Source organism: Podarcis erhardii, assembly GCF_964252035.2.
Source record: "Podarcis erhardii genome assembly, chromosome: 6".
NCBI lineage: Eukaryota > Metazoa > Chordata > Lepidosauria > Squamata > Lacertidae > Podarcis > Podarcis erhardii.
The window spans coordinates 5,858,796-5,874,366 of record NC_138510.1 but is presented as its reverse complement, the minus strand read 5'-3'; the positions used below and the strand labels follow the sequence as shown (position 1 = coordinate 5,874,366).

Here is a 15,571-nt window from a genome sequence, read left to right as displayed (position 1 = left end):
AATAAATCAATAATACTGTAATTATCATCCAAGACAGCAAACTTTACTCTCAAGGGAAGTTCCTGTTTCCTTCTCTTAACTTGCCATGTGCTAAGAAAACCTTAGAATTTCCACAACCAGACAGGCATTCTTGCAGTAAATTCCAAACAATGCCTCCACCGCTCTACTTTTGCAAAGCGCTTGGCTCAATATACTACTTTCGTCGGTCACGTTTAATCCAGAAACTACGACTGAGGCTCCACAATGGAGCAGAGCAGAAAAGCAAGAATTGAACCACATGAGAGATGGGATAAAAATGCCCACAACTTTTATTGGTTACAACTAACAGATTGGTGTGACAGAAGGCAAGCATTCAGATCCGAGAGCCACGAACCTGAGGCAGGCTGGACCCAGAAACACCAACCCAGGACCATTTAAGGGTGTCCTTACCTCCATGATCCATTCATGCATTCATCACCTTTATATACCAAGTTGCTCAAGGTGGCGTACCTGGTTCTCGCCTTCCCATCTTATCTTCACAACAACCCTGTGAAGTAGGTTAGGTGGAGAGACAGGAACTGGCCAAAGGTCACTGAGTGAGCTTAATGGCAGAGTGGAGATTCGAACCCTGGCCTCCCAGGTCTTAGTCCGGCACTCTAACCGCTAGGCCACACTGGCTGTCAATCTGGACCCAGGCCTCCAGAGCCGTTTCGACCAGTTGAAATGAAATTACAATGGGTTTAAAAAAAAAAAAAGATTAAAATTATGGTGTTGAGAATATTAAGAAGAGGATCTGCTCGATCTGGCCAGTTTCCCATCTAGTCCAACATTCTACTCTCACGGTGCCCCCACCCCAGATCCACAAGCAGGATTCGAACACAAGAGCCCTCTCCCAGCAAATGGAATAAAGCTTCAGAAAATGATGCTGGATTTTAAAATATGTTGGATCTACTCTCATCCCGAGGTCATGTTGAACTTCCTGAGAATTTCAGCTGTTGTTTGAAGAACCAGCTCCCAGCACTTTGGGCTCTTACCCTGGGTGGGAACAATTCCTGGGCCCCATGCCAGGGTAAAGCTTTCAACTAATTTTGACTGGTGAAAGTTTGTCTGCATAAACTGTTCCTTGTTTCTCCCTTCCCCATGTTTCCTTCATGTGGAACATGCTGTTGATATATCTGGCAACATTAGGCTTATATATTTTAGAAACTTAAATGCACGCACTGGCCTTCCAAACAGATTTAGCCTCTTGATAATCCTGTTTGGTCACCAACCTTTTGTTTGTTGGGGCAGTATAAAAACGCTAACAACTAAGAAAACCAGAGTTATGAATGGCAAGATAAATTAAAATATAAAAAAAACAGTATGCAAGTGTAACCAATCCAACATAAACCAACTCTTCCCCTGAAACAAATAGGCTGCAGTGATAGGACTGTAGCAAGGATAAATCATTGATATATTTATGCTGTTTTGTGTGATCTATTTGGGTGGCAGGGGAGAATAAGTAGCACATTTTTTAAAAAAAAAACCATAATACTGAGTTAAATGCTTTAAAAAAAACAATTCATTGGAAGTTCAGGACCCCCAAGGTGAACAATTTCATCAGGGAATACAATGCAACGTGGGCTCAACTCTACCCACTTGAGGGAAAATCAGATTCGTTAAAAATTGTGTCTCTTAATTTTTGCTTCTTTTCAAAGAGGGGAATTTTTTTTAAATACACAAAGCCCAAGGGAAGGCAATGTCCTCTTAGATAAAGTCCCAGTCGCAGACCAAAATGGTACTGGTTATTTTTCTCAGAGGCGCTTGTGCATATCCTTTTTATAACTTGAACCCAAGTCCAATCTCATGAACTCAAGAAATGCTTTTGGATCTTCTTTTGTATGTTCTGCAATTTCATGTGATCCAGGGCTTTCCAGAGCTTCTGCACCAAGACCTGTTTCCCCAGAGAGTCCTTGAGCTGGATGAGGAAAGCATGGAGTTCCACCTGGAGCACTAATGGGCTCTTCTCATCACAACCTGCGGCAGGTGCACTTTCGTTGATTCTGTGCAGCAGTCTCTCCAGCCGTCTCTGCGACCCGACTTGGTATGGCACAAAGTCTATTATGGCGTCTTGACAATCACTCCCGATTCCTGGAGAAGGCAGGGTGGGGAACGAAACAGGTCTCGGTATTAGGTAGTGTGAATAAGGCCTCTAGTGCCAGGCTCATATTATAGTGGGTGGGTGGCACTGTGGTCTAAACCACAGAGCCTAGGACTTGCCGATCTGAAGGTCGGTGTTTCAAATCCCTGCGACGGGGTGAGCTCCCATTGTTCGGTCCCTGCTCCTGCCAACCTAGCAGTTCAAAAGCACGTCAAAGTGCAAGTAGATAAATAGGTACCACTCCGGCGGGAAGGTAAACTGTGTTTCCATGCACTGTTCTGGTTCTCCAGAAGCGGCTTAGTCCTGCTGGCCACATGACCCGGAAGCTGTATGCTGGCTCCCTTGGCCCATAAAGCGAGATGGGCGCTACAACCCCAGAGTTGGTCACGACTGGACCTAATGGTCAGGGGTCCCTTTACCTTTTACTATTCAGTAGACTTCTACATGTCGTTTTTAGGCACCTGATAAACCATGCTTCAATCCAAAAAGGGATATGTGGAGTAGGTTACAAGGGCAGAAAATAGAATCCACTGGCAACTCAACAGACCAGCATTAGAGTGATGTTTTTGAAATTCCCAGGCTCTCTGACCCAGCTTTGAAGTGCTGCGTATGAAACTTGCCATGACTACTGCAATGCATAGGTGTCAACTTTCAGATTTGAAAATAAGGGATCAGCAACCTCAGAAATAAGGGATCAGCAGCCTCACCTGTCCTGGGGACAGTCTACGGGATATCTAACAATCCAGGGAAGCAGCGGGAAACGGGGCTGGAATAAAGGAATTTCCCGCAAAAAAGGGAAGGTTGACAGCTATGCTGCAATGTGCTCTATGTGCTCAGAAACTACAGCAGACCCAGAACGGGGCTGCCACACACCATACGTCACAACAGTCATGGAGTATTCTGGGAAATGCAGTTCGTTAAGGGTGCTGACTTCACAGAGCTACAGTTCTCAGCACCCTTAGCAAACTCTGGTTTCCAGGATTCTCAACGGTTATTTAAGTGGAATAAGAGTGCTCTAAAAGCATGGGGTGGGTGGACCATAAGCCGGCAAGAGTGGGCGTTCTGGAAAGGGCACAAAAGAACTCCTAAATTACAGGGCCCAGGATTTTGCTGAAGGTAAGTCACAAGTGTGATTTTGAATTCTGGTGCTGGAGGAGACTCTTGAGAGTCCCATGGATGACCCTGATGTTGGGAAAGATGGAGGGCACAAGGAGAAGGGGACGACAGAGGATGAGATGGTTGGACAGTGTTCTCAAAGCTACCAGCAGGAGTTTGACCAAACTGCGGGAGGCAGTGGAAGACAGGAGGGCCTGGCGTGCTCTGGTCCATGGGGTCACAAAGAGTTGGACATGACTAAACGACTAAACAACAACAAGTCACAAGTGTTTGATGCCCATTTGAAATGGGCAAGGGGATACCTGTGCCCCCATGCAGCTTCTCACCTAGTAATTCATCTCCTTTGTCCTTGGTGCTGTTGGTTTTGCTCATCTTGCAAGCGGTGCAGAAGGTGTCATGGAACTGGTTCCCAGGGACGTTGACTGCCAGGCCTTGCTTAGAACAGTCCCGGTGGGGTTGGCAAACCTCAGTGCTGGACACAGAGTCGGAAAAGGTCCCCTGAGGACACGGGATACATGTAGTGTCCTCCTGCGGGTTGCCTGTAAGATACAGCCATGGCAAAAGAAGAAGAAGCTGTGAGCAAACACTGCATGCAAATTCCGAATGGAGCTGGGCACTGCCTAAGAACAGCGGCTCCCAAATGTTTTACCCCCCATGTAGCACTTAAAAAATTGCTGAGGGTCTTGGAGGACCACTTGGTACTGGGGTTCTCTAAGGGTGTGGCAGGAGAGGATGGCAAGTGTATTGGGAAGATTCAAGGACAATCAAACATTTAAACATTTCAGTGTAGTATAGCATAGTATCGGTATATCTATTATTTGCAGAATATGATCACTGCAGATGGTGACAGCAGTCACGAAATTAAAAGACGCCTGCTTCTTGGGAGAAAAGCAATGACAAACCTAGACAGCATCTTAAAAAGCAGAGACATCACCTTGCCAACAAAGGTCCGTATAGTTAAAGCTATGGTTTCTCCAGTAGTGATGTATGGAAGTGAGAGCTGGACCATAAAGAAGGCTGATTGCTGAAGAATTGATGCTTTTGAATTCTGGTGCTGGAGGAGACTCTTGAGAGTCCCATGGACTGCAAGAAGATCAAACCTCTCCATTCTGAAGGAAATCAGCCCTGAGTGCTCACTGGAAGGATAGATCCTAAAGCTGAAGCTCCAAGACTTTGGCCACCTCATGAGAAGAGAAGACTCCCTGGAAAAGACCCTGATGCTGGGAAAGATGGAGGGCACAAGGAGAAGGGGACAACAGAGGACAAGATGGTTGGACAGTGTTGTCGAAGCTACCAGCATGAGTTTGACCAAACTGCGGGAGGCAGTGGAAGACAGAAGTGCCTGGTGTGCTCTGGTCCATGGGGTCATGAAGAGTCGGACATAACTAAATGATTAAACAACAACAACATGGATAGGTATCTTTCCTGTGGTCATATTATAAAGTAACTGTGTTCTGTGTTATAAACCAAGCACTGCTCATTGTTGGTTCTTTTTGTTTTCCAATGTATTTCTCATCAATAAAAAATTTCAGTGTGGAGTGCACAATTTTTTATTCTGAAAGTGTGGCCAAGAGAAAAAAAAGTTTGAGAAGCAGCGATTTAATGATTTTGTAGCAATTGTAATGCGCAGTGCTAGATTTTTAATTGCATGCTTTTTGTTGCTGTTTTTCTCTCTATTATATTGCAGTTCAAATTGTAATACAGTGAAATGCAATATGCATAAGAGATGCAATGAAAAGTACAGTTAGAAGCAATATGAATCTTTAATGTGTTGAATGCATAGTCTCTCATCTTAAACCACAAATATGCTACAGACCACCTGAATAATGCTCATGGACCACAGTTTGGGAACTCCCTGGGCTAATAAATATACTGCAATGGCTTGGCTAGGTCTCTTCTTAATCTGTGGTGCTTATTTTCATGTATGCAAGCCCCACATTTTGAATCCAGGCACCTAGCCATTTCTTTGTGTTGTTCACCCACACACGTGGGTCCACAAGGTTTCATTTCCTCCCACCATTTCTACACATGCGTAAAGCTAAGTTAAACCTGTGTAACTTATAATCAGGTGGACTTCACTTTTGTGTGTTCCCCAGTGGCCACAGTTGTTCCGACCAAAACAAAAGCGGTCTTAAACTTCACAACTGGAGGGGTTAATTGAAGAAAATCCACTACGCTAGCCTGATTCAGTAAAAGGCAGAATTCTAAGTCAGGTATAGGTTGCCACAAAGTATGTGAATAATATAACTTGTTCAAAGTCCAAAATCCAGTTTATTACAGAACATGTAGAAAAGAATCTCAGCAAAACACCACTGAACCACAAAACTTCTCTGAACTGAGTCCACCCATTGAGCACACCTAGTCCAAGGCAAGAGACAAAGGCCTCATCCAGACTTGTGACTTGATACCATCTCCCATTGGGCAGAACAGAGGACTTGAGCCATGTGGTCTATGACCAGAACTGTACTCCACAAAACATAGATGTTTGCTAGAGGCACTGGCTAGAGGAAGGCAACTGAAACAGGGCTGCCAGACTGCATTGCAGGGAGCATTTTTGAACAGTATGCTTGCTTCTGCACCTCCATAATAATAATAATAATAATAATAATAATAATAATAATAATAATAATAATAATTTATTTATACCCCGCCCATCTGGATGGGCTTCCCCAGAGACTCTGGGCGGCTTCCAACAAAATATTAAAATACAGTAGTCCATCAAACATTAAAAGCTTCCCTAAACAGGTGGCACACACCTGGTTTCAAACCCATGCAAAGCCCTGATGGCAACTGTCTATTTTGCAGAACCTTGCCAGAATTCCCCACTGTTCATGGAGTACAGAGCGTCACATTTTATCAGTGGTAACACCCCCTGCAAAGCCATTTCGGTGGGAACCAAGGACGTGGGGAGATGAGCTGTCCGTGAAAGCTGAGCTCAGCCCCTGCGTTTATGAAAGCCAGGCTGCCTTTCCAAGATATGCAACTTTCGCCTTCAATGAAATATGATGCCAGGGAATCCCCCTGGCTAAGAAAGAAAAGAGAAAGTGGAACAGCGCTGGTCTCCTGCCAAGTCACTTGGTGATCCGGGCACAGAGATGACCTCAGACACCACTTAGATCATGGCCGGGGCACTTGCTGTTAGGAATGCAGAGAGTTCCGCCTGGGATGGGAACGCAGAGGCTTAGCCCTGCAAAACCAAAAGCAGCTGGAAGAGGGGACTTTGGGCACACTCATATTTCTCCCTCCCTACAGAGTAATCGCACCACATGTAAGAACATAAGAATAGCTTGCTGGATCAGGCCAATGGCCCATCTAGTCCAGCATTTTGTTCTCAACCGGATGCTCCTTATGGGAAGTTCAAAAGCAGGATCTGACCACAAGAGCCATCTCGCCTCCTGCAGCTTCCAGCCACTGCCCAACTCTCTCCCATCCTGTTTCAAAAGTCAAGAATAGAGTGTGCTCTTTATGCTAGGAGGGGAATCCCAGCATCGTCCTACAATTTGAGCCCCACGGCTCAAAAGGAGCCTCGTTAGAGGGTGAGAGGACAGGCTGCGCCAACCAGGTTGGCAAAGGTGGTTCTACAGCTGCACCTTGAAGGAAATGGCAACGCCAACAAGTTGTAAAGGCTCCTCCGGAAGAGATGCAAGTTTAAGAATGTTATAACATCAAAATGCAAAACTAAGCTGGAAACCAAGCTTTATATATATGTAAATATGATTTATTTACACATATTAAAATTGGAAGCTTTCCACAGAGAGAGATTTCACAGCATTCACGTCTCAGAAGAAGCCCGTTCTTCACAGCAGCCCAGTGTTGGATTTCCAGACATCTGGGTGCCACAATACAGTGGTACCTTGGGTTAAGAACTTAATTCGTTCCAGAGGTCCATTCTTAACCTGAAACTGTTCTTAACCTGAGGTACCACTTTAGCTAAGTGGGCCTCCCGCTGCCACCGCCGTGCAATTTCTGTTCTCATCCTGAAGCAAACTTCTTATCCCGAGGTACTATTTCTGGGTTAGCGGAGTCTGTAACCTGAAGCGTCTGTAACCTGAGGTACCACTGTATATGAAAGGTATTGACAGAGGCAGGCAACCAGGATGATCAAGGCTCTGGAAACAGAGGAACAGTTGAAGGAGCTGGGTATGTTTAGTCTGGCAAAGAGCAGACTGAGAGGAGATAGTCATCTTCAGATGTCTGAAGAGGGATGTCAGATGTCTGTCACATGGAAGGGGGAGCAAGCTTGTTTTCCACTGATCCGGAGAGTAGGACTCTAACCAATGGACTCAAATGACAAGAAAAGAGATTCCGACTAAGCATCAGGAAGAACTTTCTGATGAGAAGGGCTCTGCTGACAGCGGAATGGACTCACTCAGAAGGTGGTGGACTTTCCCTGAGCAGAGGTTGGATGGCCATCCCTGGATGCTTTAGCTGAGTTTCCTGCATTGCAGGGGGTTGGACTAGATCAGGCATAGGCAAACTCGGCCCTCCAGATGTTTTTGGACTACAAGTCCCATCATCCATAGCTAACAGGACCAGCGGTCAGGGATGATGGGAATTGTAGTCCCAAAACATCTGGAGGGCCGAGTTTGCCTATGGCTGGTCTAGATGACCCTGGTGAGCCCCTCCCAACTCTACAGTTCTATGATTCTAACCTCTGTGATTTACCAGGGACGGCCAGCCCAAACCAAGGCCTGTCCCCAGTAGAGCGGTGCCTGTTGGGATCGAGAGTGAGGCTGCTGCTTGCAATACGTACCAAGCTGAGCAACTCCGGTTCCCAAGGGGCAGCTGGAGTGCTTTATGCAGAAATCCAAATCCGAGTGGTAGCCCGCCTTGCACTGGCACGCCCGGTTGTGTGTGCCATTGCACGGCCGCACCTCTTCTTCCAGGCTGTTGCAGAAGACGTTGCAGTAGAGGCACTTCTTGAGGTAGTTCCAGTATTGCGTGTAGTGGAGAGTGGGGCAGGGCTGGCAAACGGTGTCCTTATCATTGGTGCACTCTTCAGCCACGTACGTCCCCGGCGGGCACTGCTTGCACACAAACACCTCATTGGTCCGGCGATCTCGCCTGCTGTAGGTGGGGTAGCTGCCGGAACACGGGGGGCCCAAGAGCAGGATGTAGAGCACCACCCACTGGAAGGCAAAGGGAGAGAGCACAAGTGAGCTGGATGAAGCAACCGTGTTCCTTTCCCAGTAACTGTCCTTGGCAAAGGATTCTGCCATTGGGTGACATTTCTAACATTTTGCTAGTATCCTCGTGGTCAGATCCTGCTTGAGGGGTTTTCCCCCCTTAGCATCTGGTTGGCCACTGTGAGAATGGGTTGCAGGATTAGATGGGCCACTGGCCTGACCCACCAGTCTCTTCTGAAAAAAGGTACAGGTAAAGGACCCCTGACAGTTAAGTCCAGTCGCGAACAACTCTGGGGTTGTGGTGCTCATCTCGCTTTACTGGCCAAGGAGCTGACGTTTGTCTGCAGACATTTTTTCCAGTTCATGTGGCCAGCATGACTAAGCCGCTTCTGGCAAAACTAGAGCAGCGCATGGAAACACTGTTTACCTCCCCGTCGGAGCGGTACCTATTTATCTACTTGCACTGGTGTGCTTTCGAACTGCTAGGTTGGCAGGAGCCGGGACTGATCAACAGGAGCTCACCCCGCCGCGGGGATTCGAACTGCCGACCTTCCGATTGGCAAGCCCTAGGCTCTGTGGTTTAGACCCACTCTTCTTAGGTACCTTTAAAGGGTAGCTTTTAATGTTTAACAGACTATTGTATTTTAATATTTTGTTGGAAGCTGCCCAGAGTGGCTGGGGAAACCCAGCCAGATGGACGGGGTATAAATAATAAATTTATTATTATTATTATTATTATTATTATTATTATTATTATTATTATTAGCATAAGAAGGCCAGTCCACCACCCTCTTTTCCACATGCCTCTGGGAAACCCAGCCAGATGGACGGGGAATAAATAATAAATTTATTATTATTATTATTATTATTATTATTATTATTATTATTATTATTATTAGCATAAGAAGGCTAGTCCACCACCCTCTTTTCCACATGGCTCTGGGAAACCCACAAGTGTGGCATGAGCACAAATGTCTTCTTCTACTGTTCATCCCTTCCTCTGTGACCAAAAAGCCAATGCAGGCTCCAAGTCCTCCTTCCCCTGCAGAGACAACAGTCCGGAGACTGGGAACAGGCTGCCTTTCCCTAAAGCAATGAAAGCAACCCTCACTTAGAATATTGAGTCCCCTGCCCTCTGCCACCTCCTGTGTTCCTTGTTTCTCTTTAACATATGCCGAACTCTGCTTGACTTGGCAACATCCCAGTTCAACTGCTTCCAAGAAGTCCATAAGACGAGTAGGAAGACAGCCCTCCTTCCTTGCACTTCGCAACCCCCTACACCCTCCCCAGCAGTCAAAGGCATGTGCTGCCATGGCTAATAGGTCTTGATGCTCCTGCCCCCGGCCAAGCCCTAGAGTCATGAGAGAGAGAGAGAGAGAGAGAGAGAGAGAGAGAGAGTTCTTCCATTCTCTCTGCACCAGGGTTTCCCAAACTTGGGTCTCTGGCTGTTGTTGGACTACAACTCCCATCATCCCTAGCTAGCAGGACCAGTGGTCAGGGATGATGGGAGTTGTAGTCCAATGACAGCTGGAGACCCATGTTTGGCAAACCCTGCTCTACACCAAGAGTAGCCAACATGATGCCTTCCAGGTGACTACAACTCCCATGTTGGACACTCCAACTCTACCCTGTTCAAGCGTATTTATGCTTGCAAGCCTAGACCTCTGAAAGCAAAAGGGAGCCGAGAACTCTACCTCTGAGAGTGTCCTGAAAGGGTTCCGCTTGCTGTAGAGTTGCATACTACTTTCGAGGGTCTTGGCAGTCCTGCTCGCTCTCTTGGAATCAAGTGGGGTCTGCTGCAGCACAGACTCAGCTTACGGAAAGCGCCCTTCTCTTGTGTTTGCAGACGGTGTAGTTCTGGGAAAGAAAAAGTGAAAGGAAACAGAGTGTTAAGAGACCGTAAAGAAAACAATGTGCAGGTGTGCGGAAGGACGGAATGCTCTGTTCTTTGGAGAGTAGAATGAACCCTCTTAATTTGTCTGAGATTGGCTGTTTCCCTTTTGGGGGGGAGGAATATACAGGACAGGGGGCTAGTTTTCAGAGCTGCCCTGACCCTTCCTCAAAACCACAGACAGGTGTCAGGATTAGACAAGTGGAGGCTCATGTGAAGAGATGCTATCCATGTCTTGTCCATCCATCCATCCATCCACAATGTAATTAGTGTCAGGGCTGGATTAACTATTAAGCAAAATAAGCGTGTGCTTAGGGCATCAGGGGAAGGAGGGGGCACCACATAAATTGCTCAATTGAGCATTCATTTCTCAGTTGAAGTATATTAAAAATCGCAACAGAACAATGATGTAACAAGGCAGGCTGGGTGCCTTACCTCGAGTAAGAATAGAAGCAGATGCATTACGTAATGTTAGTTTTGAGGATCTGATCAAAGGCTTTGCAATTAGAAAAAGGTACATAAAGAATGGAGAATATTTAAAGACTATCTGAAAAATTATTGTAACCAAAAAAAATCTCCTGGCAGACCTTGAATGATTCTTGCAAAATTAAGGTGATAATAATAAAGTACTCTTGATAAGAACTGGGAAAGCAAAAATAATAATATGGCACTGCGTGTAAAATAACAAAATGAGAAATAGTACAACGAGAATAACCGGAAGTTAATTTTATTTATTTTAATCTTTCTTCTTCTTCTTCTTCTTCTTCTTCTTCTTCTTCTTCTTCTTCTTCTTCTTCTTCTTCTTCTTCTTCTTTTCTGGTATGAGAAAAAGGGTCTAAGATAGCATCTATCTCATGCTCCCAGCACCACCTATCCCTCTATGTCCTAGCCCTCTTGTTCCACTTTAGGCTTTTTCTTTATTTTACATTTAAGGCACATGAATCAGCTCATGAGCATCTGGCAAGGATAAAATAGTCCTTTTTTATTTTCACATTCTGTACTCCCAATACTCTTAAACTGTTGATTTATGCTACTAGACAGTTTGCTACCTAAGGATTACACCACCTAGCCTTGGATCATAGCCAAATTGCTTATCTTAGAATTAAGTTTCTTTGAAGACAGGTGCATTAAGTAGAAGATGCACAAAGAGACTGGAGCTGACATACGACTCGTACACAATGTTAAATAGGAACCAGCCATCTATCTATCAAGGGACCCAAACCAATGGCTTCAAATGACAAGAAATGAGGTTCCAATTAAACTTCAGGAAGAACATTCTGACAGTAAGAACAGTTCAACACCCTCAATAATGTCTACACTGACTGCCAGTGGCTCTCCAGGCTCTTCGCCAGGCAGTCTTCCCATGTCCTACCTAGAGATCCCAAGGATCTGGCATGATCTGCCCCTGAGCCACAGCCCTTCTCCAAACACATGCTAAGCCAAGCAAGAAATAAGATGAAAAGTGTGTGTTATGCTGATGTGAAACAAGACACAGACCTCATATCCTATTAGCACAAGGATCTGGGAAGCATCCAGCCACACAAATCTTTTCAATTAAGAATAAATCTTTACCCAATAAAAGTTTATTACTCAAATAAACTCTGTGTGGATCCCAGACATCTCTGCTAGGACCAAAAGAATTAACCACAGTAGCCCAACTGAAGTCATCTCAGACACCCTCCAGATGTTTTGGGTTACGACTCTCAACAGCCCCAGCCAGCACAGGGTTAGTAAGAGATATAAAACCAGAGCAGGGTTGCATAATGCGGAGGGCTGGCTTAAGAGAATGAAGAAATCCTCACTCCTTTTGAGCGAAAAGAACATAGTCGCCGCAATGGAATACCAAGGCACCTTTTGCAGTGATTATTATTATTATTATTATTATTAATAAACCACTTAATATTTTAAAGAAAAAAATCTCAAAGCAGTTTACAACACATTAACACATCAAATAAAACAATCCAGAAGAAAACAAATTCAACCTTCAAGGGAAATATTTCAGATCCTTTCTCTAAGTGACATTTTGCTCCCCCCCCCCCCACTTAATTTATAGAGCTGCCCCACTGCAGAAGTGCTCTAGGAAGCCAGTGTGGTGTAGTGGTTAGAGAGTCGTACCACGACCAGGGAGATCAGAATTCAAATCTGCACTCAGTTGTGAAGCTCACTGTGGGTCATTGCAAGGATTAACTGCGGAGTGGTAGGGGGTGAGCCATCTACTCCTTGGAGAAAAAGTTGAGATATGAATGCAATAAATAAGCTCTTCTCCTTATCTGCTGGAGGGCCCAACCAGCAGATGTCAGTCGCCAATCTGGCATCAAGACATCTCCACATGGTTGCAAAATGTGCCTGAGGAATTTCTAACACTGCTATGCACACACAGAGACACTGCTTTTCTCCCTAGCTTATAGACTTCCCAATTTAAATGTATAAAGTTACATGATTAATTTGGGTGGGTAGCTTAGACAGAAAGACATTTATATCTGTAAGACAGGATTCTTTTGAAAAAGAGACTTGATGAAGTGGGTCGAATCAGCCACTTTGGGCAGATCCACAGCACGCATTGAACACAAATTTAAAGCACTTCTCTCAAAGGATCCTGGAAACTGTAACCTCCCATCACAGAGCCACAATGCCAGCACCCTTAACTACAGTTCCCAGAATTCTTTGGGGAAAACCATGTGTTGAATGTGCTTTAGAATGTATGTGGATTTGCAGTATTATAGCACTTTAAATAAACCCTATAATATAATGGGAGAATTCTGCTCAACAAAGAACAGTCTCTTTTGTACACCTGATGAACATTTAACGACAGCCTCATATGCGCATCTGAACACACAAACACACATGCACGCACCTGACAAAAGCTTCATGTCCTCATGACAGCATCACATGTACACCAGCACAGACACATGTACGTCTCACACCTCCCACCAGACATAGACACACATGCACCAGTTGCACATGAACACACAGGAAATCGTCATCTCTTCCAGGAAAACAGCACTGACGACCCCTACGGAATGCACATCAGCACAGGGCACCGTGCCAAAGTGGCCAATAATAATAATCATTTTATTATTTATGCCCTGCTCATCTGGCTGGGTTTCCCCAGCCACTCTGGGTGGCTTCCAGCACATCTAAAAACATAACAAAACGTCAAACATTAAAAACCTCCTGATACAGGGCTGCCTTCAGATGTCTTCTAAAGGTTGTGTCGGTCTTTATCACCTTGACATCTGATGGAAGGGCGCCACCGCAGAGAAGACCTGGTGATGATGATGATGATGATAACCAACTATGTTTATAAGGGTACCTACTGAGAAGAGGCATTCAAAAGCAACTGTACCAAAATGTGGAAATAATAAATATTCAGGGGCGGCGCCGAACTTTGTCCTCGCTCAGGGCGCCGTATTACCAAAGTCCGCTCCTGACAGCATCATGTCCATACCTGTATGGGCACACATACCTCGCACCAGACACAGACCCACATGCAGCCGGCGCGACCACGCCAACCCTCAGGAAACGGTCATCTCCGCTAGGAAAGCAGCGCAGATGACCCTACCTGAGCCACGAATCATCACCGCGCGTTCCCTCGCAAGGCGCATCTACGCGCGCACCCGGCTTTCTATTCGTGGCAACGCCAGAAACGCTTCGCCACGGCGCGTAAAGGCGCACGCCGAGGCGCACGCGGGCTGGCAGACTCCGCCGAGCCTTGCGCACCTCTTCCGTTGCCGGAGCCGACTCGGCCGGCGCCGCGCTCCGCCCCTGCCTGCCCCTTACCTCGGCTCGCTGCGGTTTCGTTGGTGGGCTTGCCTTGGCGCGGCCTTTGCTCCCCGCCACTTATATGGTGGCTCCCCGCCGCTTCTTTCCAGGTGGCTCCACCCCAAGGGAAATCCCAAAACGCATTTCCAAATTTGCGCGCTTCCTGGAAAAGCGATGAGGACAAATGGGGGGTGTGATTGGGTTCATAGCTGTCAACTTTTCCCTTTCCTTGCGAGGAATCCTGTTCGGAATAAGGGGATTTCCCTTTTAAAAAAGGGAAACGTCGACAGCTGTGATTCGGTTCGAGGAGCCGAAGCGCAGCCACCCGCTCGAAACAGCGGCAATTGGGTGATCGATCGTTCAAGGGGCAGCTGACGACCCCAGCCGCTAGAGGGTCGTGTGTGTTCAGGTCCCATTCTGCGGTTTCTTCAGCCATGGATCTGCGTGGCTCTGGTGCCACTCTCCGTCCGCAAAATTCATCCGGATGGAGCTTATTCTCCCTTCCCAAATCGCCGGTTCTCTGCTCCCCGCCTCGATTCTGGCATGTGTGCAGGCATTTTTGAACTTTTACTCAAGCACCTTAAAAATAATAAATCCCAGGGAGGCAGCAAGTGCTAACGTAAGGTTGTAGCTGGGTGGTATAGCATCTAGCTTGCATTGAGAAGTTCCTGGGTTCTATTGCCAGCGCCTCCAGGTGGAGCAGAGAATGTCACCTGGCTGAAACGCTGGAGCGATGCTGTCAATCAGTGTAGGCAGTACTGACCTGGATGGACCAACGGGGTTGATTTCATGAGGCTAGGTTCTTAAGTGCTACTAACCACAGTTATGATTCATGGAAGGTGGCGTTGGTGGGGAGGGTGGATAGGAAGATATCAATTTCCTTTTGCAAAGGTGATTTTTACCAAAGGCAGGGATTCCCAGACTGGTCTATGGACCACCAACGCTTTGTTTAAGTGGATACTTGATTGAAGACGAGAAGCAGTGCATCTGTCACATTAAATATCAATGTTGCATTTAAATTGCATTTAAATTGCGGCTTTTATTTCTTACATTGTGTTTTTATTGTGTTTCCAATTTGAATTCTGTTGAATGCAAAAGAATACAACATAAGAAATTTCTAAAAGCAATAAAAACGCAATTAACAACCATGCAGCACAGCAGTTTATGATTGCTACGACAGCTACAAAACTATTAAGTGATCTGCCAAAACCCTCAGCAATTTTGAGATGGTCTGTGAAAGTCGTGGAATCACTGTATGTACTGTGATGACAATGTCTGAATCCTTTGAGAGCACTGTGTAGAGATCTTGATAAAACAACTCCCCCTGCAGCCAGGCTGCTTATTAAACATTGAATGCCTTTCTGGTGAATTTGGCTCCAACCCACAACAGTTTCTTGCTGTCTAAAGAGCCACAAGAGGGAGTATAAGTTTCATGCTAGATAGAACATAGTACAGTGGTACCTCAGTTTAAGAGCTTAATCCATTCTGGAAGTCTGTTCTTAAACCAAAACCGTTCTTAAACCGAGGCACACTTTCCCTAATGAGGCCTGCCACTGG

General features: G+C 45.9%; 1 protein-coding gene across 3 annotated transcripts; it reads right to left on the bottom strand.

Annotated features, from left to right (window-relative positions):
* Positions 1-285: 285 nt before the first annotated feature.
* Positions 286-14,166, bottom strand: TNFRSF6B (TNF receptor superfamily member 6b). Of its 3 annotated transcripts, none has more exons than XM_081868065.1 (5): positions 14,033-14,166; positions 10,056-10,218; positions 7,989-8,364; positions 3,562-3,774; positions 286-2,109 (listed from the first exon to the last, which is right to left on the bottom strand). In XM_081868065.1, exons 2-5 carry the CDS (start codon positions 10,098-10,100, stop codon positions 1,823-1,825), a joined length of 921 nt encoding a protein of 306 aa, XP_081724191.1. In that variant the 5' UTR covers positions 10,101-10,218; positions 14,033-14,166; the 3' UTR covers positions 286-1,822. The 3 variants fall into 3 exon arrangements, with proteins under 3 accessions (XP_081724191.1, XP_081724192.1, XP_081724193.1); XM_081868066.1 differs by lacking the exon at positions 14,033-14,166 and adding an exon at positions 13,815-13,981; XM_081868067.1 differs by lacking the exon at positions 14,033-14,166 and adding an exon at positions 13,424-13,529.
* Positions 14,167-15,571: the final 1,405 nt, after the last annotated feature.

Bases quoted from the DNA above. Each gene is read 5' to 3' on its own strand.
- TNFRSF6B (XM_081868065.1), bottom strand. From the start codon at position 10,100: ATGCAACTCTACAGCAAGCGGAACCCTTTCAGGACACTCTCAGAG. The intron at 3,775-7,988 runs GTACGTATTGCA...TGTATCTTACAG, and splicing joins AACCGGAGTTGCTCAGCTTG to GCAACCCGCAGGAGGACACT. The intron at 2,110-3,561 runs GTGAGAAGCTGC...TGCCTTCTCCAG, and splicing joins CAAAGGAGATGAATTACTAG to GAATCGGGAGTGATTGTCAA.